Raw genomic sequence first — 12,562 nt, forward strand, 5'->3', positions numbered from 1 at the left:
AAGTTATAAATTTACAGGCTGGTTTTAACTTTTGATAGTGGAAGAAAGCATGATCTCATCTCCATGTAACTTCCATGTATTTCCTGGTAAGGGTTGCAGTGCCTTCCACCCCCAACACACATCCCCACAAGAGCTGATAATGCAGCAAAAGGCCAGAAATCAAACTTGAAGCTTTTCTATCACGGTGGCTCATCACTTGATATATTTACCCAATGAGCTAACAGGGCCTATCTTTTTCTTTTTTCATTCATGGGATGTGGACCTTACTGGCAAAGCCAATATTTGTTGCCCATTGATAATTGCCTTTGAACAAAGTGGCTTGCTATGCCTTTTCAGACAGCAGTTAAGAGTCAGCCACATTGCTGAGGATTGGGAGTCATGTGTGGACCAGACCAGGTAAAGACAGCTACAACAATCAATAATATTCATCACGTTCATCATTACTGAGATAAGCTTAATATTCCAGCTTTACTTCACTGAATTCAAATTTCACCAGCTGCCAAGGTGGGATTTGAACCCATGTCCTTGGAGCATTTGCCTGGGTCTCTAGATCACTAGTTCAGCGACATTTCCACTTAGCCACCATATATGAACTAGAATAGCAAACTGTCAATTTAATATGCATATTAACATTTCACCATAGCTCCCTGTATTTCAGGCTTCTTTGCAAAAATACTGTAGATCAAAAGACAGAAAACTGGAAAAATATATATTTTTTAAATGGACAGCTTTTTAAATAACGAATGAATATTTATTTGCTGCAGATTTGTTGAATCCTTGTTATAACACTAATTCTGTAACTGCATCAACCAAATATTTAACACATTAAACCATGGAATGCAACTTTCTGGTTTAAAATCAATTTAATATTTAGAGCAGTATTGCACTTACAACAGGATAAAACCAAATTATTGCGGGTGCTGGAATCTAAAACAAAAACAGAAAATGCTGGAAAGTCTCAGCAGGTCTGACAGTATCTGTGAAGAGAATATAGCGCTACCATTTTGAGTCTGGATGACTCTTTGTCAGACCCACTCCGTTAGTTACATGTCTCAGGTTGTCCTTTGACACTCTGCTTACCTTTGTTCTGCCATTTACACATTCTGCTCTCTTAATGGCCGCTTTCAGCACTCTTCTTAATCATCCAGACTCACACCGTTAGCTCTATCCTCAGCTCTGATGAAGAGTCATCCAGGCTCGAAACATTGGCTCTATTCTCTCTCCACAGATGCTGTCAGACCTGCTGAAATATTCCAGCATTTTCTGTTTTTGTTGCATTTATATCGGGCTGGAGTATATTCAGGTTTTATTCCCAGATGACAAAATGCAAATTAGAGACCGAAAACCATTTTACTTATATGACTTGTCACCGAAACATCAGGACGTTTATGGGTCAGAATTTGTAAATCAAATGCTCATGGAATACGAGAAAATTAAGGACTTAAACAGTGCTTAGTCCAAAAATAACTTATTTTTGGTTTGCTCATCCCAAAAACATAATCAATCTTGAAATTTTCTACACATTTTTCTCATTCTGCAGTGGAATGTTCAGGAGAAGGAACTTTTCTTTAAGGTTTCAGAAAGGTCCAAATGTACAAATAGCAGATGTGCTCATGTATCCAAATCACCAACCAAAATAGCAAAGTTCAAGCTCTTTATGTCTACTACTGTTATCTGAATATCAAGATCAGATGACTACATTAGAATCATTCAAGGGCACTTTATCAATTTAATAATAGACACCTAATATTATGCAATGGTTTTATTCAAGTATTGGTCAGTAATGAATAATCTGGTGGTATATACTCCATGCCATTGATGCACGGTGAAATTAAGTGATTTATGAGCGCAACACTAATGCTCCAAGTTCGATAAATACGAAAACTGTAATTCATTGTCGCCAGAGTAGTAACTGATTTTTGACATGGTCCAAATAGTGTTTATATTCACTATAATAGAGGAAGTTAAAAATCCCCTTATAGAGCATGAACTTCATGTCCACAAACCTTGCTTCCTATTCCTTTGATTTTGATCACATTAATTCTGAACACTGAAATTCACCATTAGAAATGGATTCTGCTATGTAAACAGTTGCCTGCAACAATGCAGCCACAGACACTACCATCAGGTAGCACCTCCTGCTCCCCTCACCTAACTTTTGATTCTTAATTAATTACATGCCATTTTAGACCTTTCCCAACATAAATTTATATTACGTTTCTGTTTGACTCTTTTTTTAAAAAAAGATTGTATTGCATGTTTATCCAATTTTCATGCCTCTGTACACGCCTCCACTAGCTTGCCAGCACTGACTGCACTCAAGAATTTATGTACTCCCAAAGCTGCATAACTACATTTTAATTTTGGCCCTGTCTGCTTTCCTGGACTCAATACCCTTCCCTCATCTTGTACTGCTTCATCAGTCTCAGAAACTGATTCTGCTGTTAGCAGCTTTCCTGCTCTGCTTGGACACTGGAAACCTAGCCATCCCCCTCCACATACAATCTAAATTGGTTACTACTACTATCCCTCAAAAATAGTCTGTGCCAGAACACACATTAAGAACTGCATCAACAATTCCTGCTGTGCAATAGACTCTCATTCGTTAAGAAGTTTTGACAGTTGCAAAATTAAAATTGCAGAGGTCAAACTTAACACAAAAGAGCAGCCAGAGGTTTGGTCATAACATCATTAACTACTTAACTAGAATTCACTACTTCTCAGAGACTCTGCAACAAACATTCAAAAAGCAGCAAAGCACTCCAAGTAGGGACATTGTTTTCCCCAGACATTGATCACCGACTACCAAGGGCAGCATGGTGGCAGAATGGTTAGAACTGCTGCCTCACAGCGCCGGGGACCCAAGTTCAATTCCAACCTTAGGGGACTATCTGTGTGGAGCTTGCATGTTCTCCCAGTGTCTGCTCGAGTTTCTGCTGGGTGCTCCGGTTTCCTCCCACACTCCAAAGATGTGCAGGTTAGGTGGATTGGCCATGCTAAATTGCCCCTTAGCATCTCAAGATGTGTAGGTTAGGTGGACTATCCATGGTAAATATGTGGGGTTACAGGGATAGGAAGGAGTAAGATGCTCTTTTGGAGAGTTGGTACAGAATCGATGGGCCGAATGGCCTCCTTCTGCACTACAGGGATTCTATGAAATACCAAAAAAGATCAAAAAAAGTATTCATTTGAATTTGATGAATGTCAAAGCTCATATTAGAAACAGGTGAGGCGGAGGGAAACAGCTTACTTTTTCCATAATGTTGTGATAAATTCACTACCATTAGATTATTCAGACTCACAGTCCTGCATTCATCTAATCAAACATGAATTCTCACCAAAAGCTTTTGTGTCTATTAAGAGCAAAGTTGGAGAAAAGCTAAATGCAGAACTACTGATATCAGGAAATCAATTCTGACAAGTACACCAATGATTTAATTCCTGTAGCCTGTAATGTCATAGAATGAAACAGGACACAAGAAGCCACTCACTTCACTGTGCCTTTGAAAGGGTTATCCAATTAGTGCCATTCTCCTACCCCTTCTCCACAATGCTACACATTTTCAACTTCCAACTTTAACCAATTGTCTTCTTTTAACTTATTGAATCTGCTTCCACCAGCCCGTCAAGCAGTGCACTTCAGGTTGTATCATCTCATTCGGTAAAAAAAACTCACATCAACTTTTTGCCAATTACCTTAAGCCTGTGTCTCCTGCTTACACATCATTTTCATTTACTCCATTAAAACCCTTCATGATTTTGAAGACCTCTATTAACTCACTCTTTAACCTTTTGTGTTCCAAAGAGAATAATGCCGGATTCTGTTTTTCAATGCAACTGAAATTCTTCATCCATTCTAGCTCAATCTCCTTTCCATTCTTTACAAGGCTTGACATCCTTCCTAAGATGTGGTGGTGAGATTGGCACAATGCTCCAGTTCCAATTAACCAGTATTTCATTCAAGTTTAGCATAGTTTCCACGCTTATGTAGTCAATTTCCCTGAGTAAAGTCAAGAATCCCTTTTCTTTTAAGTCAGTTTGCTTAACTTGTTCTGCCATCTTCACAAAGGTTTGTGCACATACATTACCAGGCCACTCTGTCCCTGCACCCCATTAAAATTGTACATTTAGTATTTATTGTCTCCCTTCATTCTCCCTACCAAAACACATTGCTTTACCCTTCTCTGTGCTAAACTGCATCTGCCATGTGTCTGCCAATTTCCCATCTGTCCACGTCGTCGCGAAGTCAGTGCTATCTTCCTTGTTGTTTACCATGAATACTGACCTTCTCTTAGCCCAATGTGTTGATTACTTTTCTGTATGTCAGGAAAAAAACAAGAACTAAAATACTAGCAAGTTTTTCAACTTAATACTGCCATTTTATAGGCTGCATTTTACTGAGAACTGGTTACTTACTTTAACTTATCAAAGTGTTCTGGTTCTAGGCTCCATATTTCTTCCACCTGAACACCTTTGCACCCTGGGAAAAAAAGCATTATAGTTAAATGCTGGTACACTTTAAGAATACTCTGAGGTTTATTTTATGTATTCCATACTATTTGCTTCATGTTCCTTATGAAAATGATTGGCAGGAAAAGACCAACTAGTCTATCAAGACTGCTCCATATTTATGATACCTGTACATACTTGCCCTTGATGCAAGCTTTACCAGACAGGGTCCTGAGATAAAGGGATTGGCCCGTGGGGGGGGGCGGGGAGAATAAGTAGGTTAGGCCTATATAGCCTGGAGTACAGAAGAAGGAGGTGATCTAATTAAACAAACAAAAGTTTTGAAGGCCTTGGCACGGTAGATGATGAGAAAATGCTTCCCCAGGCTGGGAATGCAAAAACATGGGATCACGGTCCCAGAATAAACAGTTAGTCATTTAGCACTCAGATAAGGAGAAACATCTTCACTCAAAAGGTTGTAAATCTTTTGAAACTTATACCTCAGAGAGCTGTTGACATTCACTTGTTAGGTATGTACACATTATGGTTCAATAGATTTTTGGGTGCTACGGGATTATGAGGCTAATCTGGGAAGGTGGGGCTGAGGCAGATGATCCGCCAGGGTGATGCTGAATGACAGTTCAGGTTCAAGGAATGAGCTATTCCTGCTCCGACTTCTTAATTTTTCTATTATGAACTTTTAATCACCTGCATTCAATGGCACCTGGGCCCTTGTCTCCCTCAACCATATTCAGTACCATTTCCTGTAAACAATCAGTATATTCTGTGTTTGTCCTGCCCACTGCATTTATCTAGGTTAAATGGCCACTGTGTGCCCATTTCAGACAGTACAAGAAAAAGAGAATATAAGAGTGTAAGAAATGTTGCATTCTAAGTCTGGTAACCGAGTCAGTGTAATACGTTTTGTAATACTAGAAGTGTTAATGCTGTGAAATTCACTGCCTTCATAGAAATTAAAGCTGATTTATTTTCAATCTGCCCCTCACTAAACTCACTAGTTTATCAGACTATCTTTCAGAAGACAGGAGAAACACACATGACAACATTTGAAAAATGATGTCCGCTTCAAAAATAAAAGGTATTTGTCCTTCTGGTTATGATACCATATGGATAAATATTGGGGAGAAAATAAAAAATGGCGATCACAGGACATGGGATTCCTTGAGAGAGTCGGATAACATTGATCCTGACGAAGTTTCTAATGTAAATCCAAAATTTGTGCCAGATATTAATTCAAAGCTAACACAGCAATTGGCTTTCACCAATGTCACTGTCAACCAGCTGCTAAGTTGGTCCAGAGATAACTTGCCTTCACACTTGTACAGAGATGCACTTACCTTCATTTAGCCCTTTTTCACAATAACAGAGTTCCTCCACTTACTTATTGTTATATAATGAAGCAATAAGGACATCAGAACAAAAGTACACATTGTTTTGGCTTTGATTACCGCCTAAAGACAATTTCCTACCATTAGTGTTTCACTCACCCACACATACTCATCCACAGTCACAATGCCTTTCGAATGCCACTTTGCAAATGAATGCGCCATCTCAAAGCTGTGAAATACTTTTCAGTCCAAAGATGCGCAGGTTAGGTGGATTGGCGATGCTAAATTGCCCTTAGTGTCAGGGGGACCAGCAAGGGTAAATGCATGTGGCTATGGAAATAGGGCTTGGTGGGATTGTGGTCGGTGCACACTCGATGGGCCGTATCGCCTCCTTCTGCAATGTAGGATTCGATGATTCTATGATATTTGGCACTTACAAAGGTCATTACAAAGCTTGCATTTTATCCCATTACAGCTCCAAATATTGCATTTTTCACAAAGTAACTTATTCCATTCTTTGTGTGCTCTGCCCAAAATCAGGTCCTTAGTTTGTTAACTTCGGATACTTCATCCTGAGCTGTTTATCCTGGTAGTTTTTGTCAGTAGTGCTTTGCTGTTGTCTTCCACTCTTCGGTACAAAGTGAGGAGGCAGGTCCTAACTGAACCCATGCTGCTGCCGTTAATCTGAACCATGTGCTAGCCATTAGCCAACTGATCTAAGTGGGCCCCCAAGCATTGTACAAATATTGTTAAATAGATGTGAAAACGAAAAAAAACCTTACTCCATTATGGCATTTTTTATTAATTCGTTCATAGCACTTTAGTACTATATTGAAGGCAAAGTCAGCATCTACTGTCCATTCCTAATTGCCCTTGAAAGGTGGCGATTAGCTCACTTCTTGAAACACTGCTGTCCACATGGTGTAGATACACCCATAGTGTAGGTAGGGAGGGAGTTCAAGAATTTTAACCCAGTGACAGTGAAGGAACATAGATATATTTCCACGTCAGAATTGTGTACAACTCCCCAGCGTCTGACCTGCTGTTGTATTCACCAGTATTTAAATGGCTGGTCTGGTTAAGTTTCTGGTCAATGGTATATTAAGGTTATTGATGGTGAGGGAGACAGTGATGGTGATGCCAGGTTGACACTTCATGGGTGCTGCACCTGCTATTCCTCACTGAAAGGAGTTTAACAACACCAGGTTAAAGTCCAACAGGCTTATTTGGTAGCAAATACCATAAGCTTTCGGAGCGCTGCCACTCCATCTGACAAAGGAGCAGCGCTCCGAAAGCTTATGGTATTTGCTACCAAATAAACCTGTTGGACTTTAACCTGGTGTTGTTAAACTCCTTACAGTGTTCACCCCAGTCCAACGCCGGCAGCTCCACATCATTCCTCACTGAACCAGGATTGGTCCCCTAACTTGATAGTAATGGTAGAGTGAGGGACTTGCCAGGCCATGAGGTTACAAATAGTGACTGAATACAATTCTACTGCTGCTGCCCACTACTCATGGTTTTGTGCTGCTATATCAATCCTGAAACTATCCTGTTTAGCATATTGATAGCACCAAGTGTCAAACAGCATTACGAAGGCTGTCGTTTATGTGAAGACTAGACGTTGTCTCCAAAAGGACTGTTTACTGATTATTCCTACCAACACGGTCATAGGCAAATGCATCTGCAACAGGTAGATTAGTGAGAGCAAAACCAAGTAGGTTTTCCTTCTTATTGGCTCTCACCACCATCTCTTGATCTTCTGTTACATACAATAAAAAGATAATTTGTCTACATACCAATCACTGCACTGAAGCACCAAGACAGTTCACCAGGATAAGACATTAAAAATAGTACATCACTTGTTTAAAGATGCTGGCTTAATGATAAACCAATTGGCTAGTTAATACTGCCAATGAAGTGTTTCAGTCAGTCAATTCATCTGGGTAGCACTTAAAATTGTTTGCACTTTCATTCGAAATATACAAAATATATCAAACTTTCTCTGACTGTGGCCTTGAAGTTGCAGTATGAGATCAATATTTATAACATTAAAATCATGTTACATTGCAGAAAATGTCTATCTCCAAAGCTGACAATATAGAAAACAATCAATATTTGGCTTACCCTGACGTGTCCCAATGCTGGCAACAACTACAGTGAAGGCCAAACAAATGACAACGAAAAGAAGCAAATTACCCAGGAGGAAAGATAAAATCAGGATGCTGCTTCTGTCACTGGATTTCATGCTCAAGAGATTTTTTTAAAATCATTTCTTAAAGTTGCAAAGTCAATGCATAGAGTGGACAGGACAAGCCCTTCATCCATCTCCTTGCTTGCTCCAAAAAACAATTCAAATTCAAAGCAATGCATGGTCCCCACAAGAGAAACATACAAGATCCAAGCTGACAAGAAAAGGCATTGCACCTGATCTTGGGCTTGATCTTACCCAAAAGGCCGAAGCGATTTAATGCTCAAGTGATGGTCACTTTTCTTTTGACAGATTGCAACAGCAACCAGCATGCGTGGACCTCCAGCCAGTGCCAAAGTCAGCAGCAGCTCCTCACTCAACCTGGCTCTGCAAGTCAGCAGGCCAAAGGCAGCAGCTACTCTTCACTCAGCCTGGCTGCTGCCGGTCCCAGGCTTAAGGGCTGCAGCCAGCAGGCCAAAGGCGGCAGCAGCAGCAGCTCCATCCTTACCAGACCCACCGCAGCGGAAGCACGCGAAGAGAGGCGGAAAGTTTTTGACCGTACCGAAGCCCTTGATCAGCTCTGTGAAAACTCCGGGATCACTCTCCATCAGGCACCATTCGCCGGCGCTGCCCGCCATTTCTGCAGCAGCGTGCACCTCCGATTGGCACTGGTGTCGACTGCGGGAGGACCACGCACCCTTCCCGGCGGACCCCGCGCTTCCACCCAGCCGAACACGCAGGCGCGCTGTTTCCTGGGCAACCGGCATCTAGCTGGGGTAGGGGGAGGGGGAGGATGTTGGGGGCTGCAGACTTGACCAACAACATCCCATCTAATCCTGCAACTGTCAACACACTAGGAGTGAATTAAAGAATAATCTCCTGGGCAGTGCTGCGAACCGCCCAAGGAATAATGGGGGATATAACAAAGAATGTCTTTAACTGCCTTTGAGCACCATCATTAATTCCTTATTAAAATATTGAAGATGGGAAGATAGAGAGGATCTGTCGAGATGTAGCACTTCTAGTTGATAAATATATTCAATATTGAGTTGCTAAAAATACTCCTAACAATGTTGTTGCATGCTTGTTTGAATTTTGAGATAATTGATCAACCATGCTGCTATGTAAAACGTGAATTAAGTAAATGTCTTATCAAAAATTATTTTTTTGTCAATCAATCATAATTGTAGCATGGAGAACTTCCTAGAGTAACGAATCTGTACAATGAAAACATCTCTTAATGCTTCTGTTTCCAAATTTGTGAACGTGATTCTGATTTTTGCCTGGTTATACTGTAAAGTATCTTGATGGTATTTCCTACTGTAGGTCCCAGACTTCCCCACAATTGTGCTAGATCCATAGGTGACTTTGAATTTTGTGACCAAACATAGTTCTGTTATTTGAGTCTAAGTTCTGATACTGAGAGACCTCACTTTCTGAATTCTTATGAGCTTTTTGGAAGTCGAGATATGTTATGCACAGCTACTAAAATGTATTCTGAGTTTGGTCAAGCAAAATGGAGCTCTTCTGTTGATGAAGGTGTGGTTATGTTGTTCCTTGCAAGTTTCTAGTCTGTCAGGACCATCCCAATATTCAATTATTCCTTCTGTTACATTTCAGATACTGCCACCACTGGGAGAACCTTGGTGTAGTATGTTTTAAAAATGCTATTATTGAACTAAATGTGGATCTCACAGAGCTAATTTCACATGAAGGTTGGTCTAATAGCCATAGATTAGAATTCGGATGAGGAAATCTGGACCATCCTGAAAACAATGAAAGATAATTTTACATTCTGGACAATGCTCAAACTCATAGCTGCTGTGATAATCCTGTCAATTTCAACTCAGCAAATGTTACTGTCAAGTTGAAGTGGTGGACTTTTTTGGGGATGGGAAAATAGTCACTTTGGACTAAAAGATATTGCTTTGTAAAAAAACCTTCTTGAGACTGTTGGGATTATGCCCTGGTTTACAGGACAGAATGTGGAGATACCGGCATTAGACTGGGGTAAACACAGTAAGAGGTCTCACAACCCTGCCACAGCAACCTCTGCAAGACGTGCCGGATCATCGACACGGATGCCATCATCTCATGTGAGAACACCATCCACCAGGTACACGGTACATACACTTGCAACCCGGCCAATGTTGCCTACCTGATACGCTGCAGGAAAGAATGTCCCGAGGCATGGTACATTGGGGAGACCATGCAGACGCTACGACAACGGATGAATGAACACCGCTCGACAATCACCAGGCAAGAGTGTTCTCTTCCTGTTGGGGAACACTTCAGCGGTCACGGGCATTCGGCCTCTGATCTTTGGGTAAGCGTTCTCCAAGGCGGCCTTCACGACACACGACAGCGCAGAGTCGCTGAGCAGAGACTGAGAGCCAAGTTCCACACATATGAGGACAGCCTCAACCAGGATCTTGGGTTCATGTCACACTATCTGTAACCCCCACGACTTGCCTGGGCTGGGAAAATCTCACTAACTGTCCTGGCTGGAGACAATACACATCTCTTTAACCTGTGCTTAACCCTCTCTCCACTCATATTGTCTGTACCTTTAAGACTTGATTATCTGTAAAGACTCGCATTCCAACCATTATTTTGTAAATTGAGTTTGTGTCTTTATATGCCCTGTTTGTGAATAAAACTCCCACTCACCTGATGAAGGGGCAGCGCTCCGAAAGCTAGTGCTGCCAAATAAACCTGTTGAACTTTAACCTGGTGTTGTGAGACTTCTTACTGTGTTTACAAGACAGGAACCAGAACATCTACTCTTCTTATATAAAATGGCCCTCATATGTGGGTAATGTGATCTGTCTGCTGTTTTATATCGTTACTGAAGTTAAGCTTTACTAATGGAACAAGGCAAATTTGATAATAACCATTTTTCTGCATTTTTACCTAATTAAACAGAGGATAGACTAGTAGAAGAAGCCAACGTTGGAAGGCAGGACCAGCAAAGATAGGCCAGCATCACATCAGAATGGCATCTAAAGATGAAGATCAAAGGTTCCATCAGCAATGCTGAGAGCAGTTGTTTCTGGCAGATCATACATAAGCTAAGTCTGCAAATTTGAAGATTTGGCCACTTTCCACAAGGAAGAAAAGAAGTAGATGCACTAAGACAACATGACATGATAGATCATAGAATCATAGACTTGCTACAGTCAGAAGGAGGTCATTTTGCCCATCGAACCTGCACTGACAACAATCCCACCAGGCCCTATCCCCATAACCCCACATATTTACCCTGCTAGACCCCTAACACAAGGGACAATTTAGCATGGCCAATCCACCTAACCTGCACATCTTTGGACTGTGAGAGGAAACCGGAGCATCTGGAGGAAATCCATGCAGACATGGGGGAACACACAAACTCGCTCGTCTCTACTTCCTGCAGGCTCATAATCACATATACATACCACCATCGTAGGTGCCAATGTCCAGTCAATGTTGATTCACTCAACATGAAATCAAGAAGCAGATGATTGCATTGGACAAAGTGGAGGCTAAACTTAGACAACATTCCAATAGTAGTGATAAAGATCTCTGCATCTGTCATAGCCAGCATTCCAGCCTAGCTATTCCAGTGCAAGAATGACACAACCATCTACCCAGCAATGTTGAAAATTAACATATTATTCATAGAAAGCAAAACAAGTCTAATCATGGTTGGATAGATCTACCACAGAACATGAAAAGCAAGAGTTAATGTCACAGAGTTGAAAACATTAAGGCAGTATTTAGCTGAATATGGCACAGAGCAATGCTAGAAAAATGGAGGCAAATGACAGATAGTGGGAAGGCCCACCAGTGGTTGGGAATATACTTGATACCCAGAAAGATGGTCATGGTAATCAGGGGCAATTATCACCAAAGAAAAAGTGGCACATGTGGCCTTTTAGGGACATGCCTAATATAACAAGTGAAGGGTTCAATTAAAGTAAGATGCTTAAAATAAAATTAACCTTAACAAACTAAATATCAATATTACTGTTGGAGTCAAGAAGACATTCCACTCAGCTGATCAGTTGCGAAGTTTCAGGTTTATAAGTGGATGTCACGATGATCCCTAAGATGACTGGAGCACAGACAACACTGCAGGAGAAAGGTAGGCAGCCAGAAAAAACCCTCCTCCATGGACCAAGCTCATTCTGAACGTGTAGATTACAGTTTCAGTTGGGCCATTATGCACTCAGGATACCTCTAAGGACGTGAAAAATAAAAACGCTGCCTTCTTTTAAAATCCAGAACTTGGAGAAAAATATATATTTTCACTAGAACAAAACCAAGGTTTTGAGTCAGGATGACTCGAAACATTTGGCTCTATTCTCTCACCACAGACGCTGTTAGACCTGTTGAATTTCTCCAGCATTTTCTGTTTTTGTTTCAGATTCCAGTATTTTGCCTTTATTTTCGCCAGATGCCCTGCCTGAGAGGGGTGATGTGGGGGGGCTGGGGAGAGGAATATCAAGTCTTTCTGAATGGATAAGTCAAATGTGGGTCCTTTGGCCTCTTTCACTGCATTGATCCTGTGCCCACTGGGAGATGTGTAGAGCGG

The 12,562-nt window shown here is 41.1% G+C and overlaps 1 protein-coding gene across 1 annotated transcript in view; it reads right to left on the reverse strand.

Moving 5' to 3' along the window:
• uchl5 (ubiquitin carboxyl-terminal hydrolase L5) overlaps positions 1–8,709 on the reverse strand; it is a 53,945-nt gene extending 45,236 nt beyond the window's left edge. The window contains exons 1-2 of the mRNA XM_078218132.1: positions 8,552–8,709; positions 4,417–4,480 (exon numbers count right to left, since the gene is read on the reverse strand). Of these exons, the coding sequence (XP_078074258.1) occupies positions 4,417–4,480; positions 8,552–8,627 (140 nt within the window). The 5' untranslated portion in view covers positions 8,628–8,709. The remainder of the gene's footprint in view (positions 1–4,416; positions 4,481–8,551) is intronic.
• Positions 8,710–12,562: the final 3,853 nt, after the last annotated feature.

Source organism: Mustelus asterias, chromosome 8, assembly GCF_964213995.1.
Source record: "Mustelus asterias chromosome 8, sMusAst1.hap1.1, whole genome shotgun sequence".
Taxonomy (NCBI): domain Eukaryota; kingdom Metazoa; phylum Chordata; class Chondrichthyes; order Carcharhiniformes; family Triakidae; genus Mustelus; species Mustelus asterias.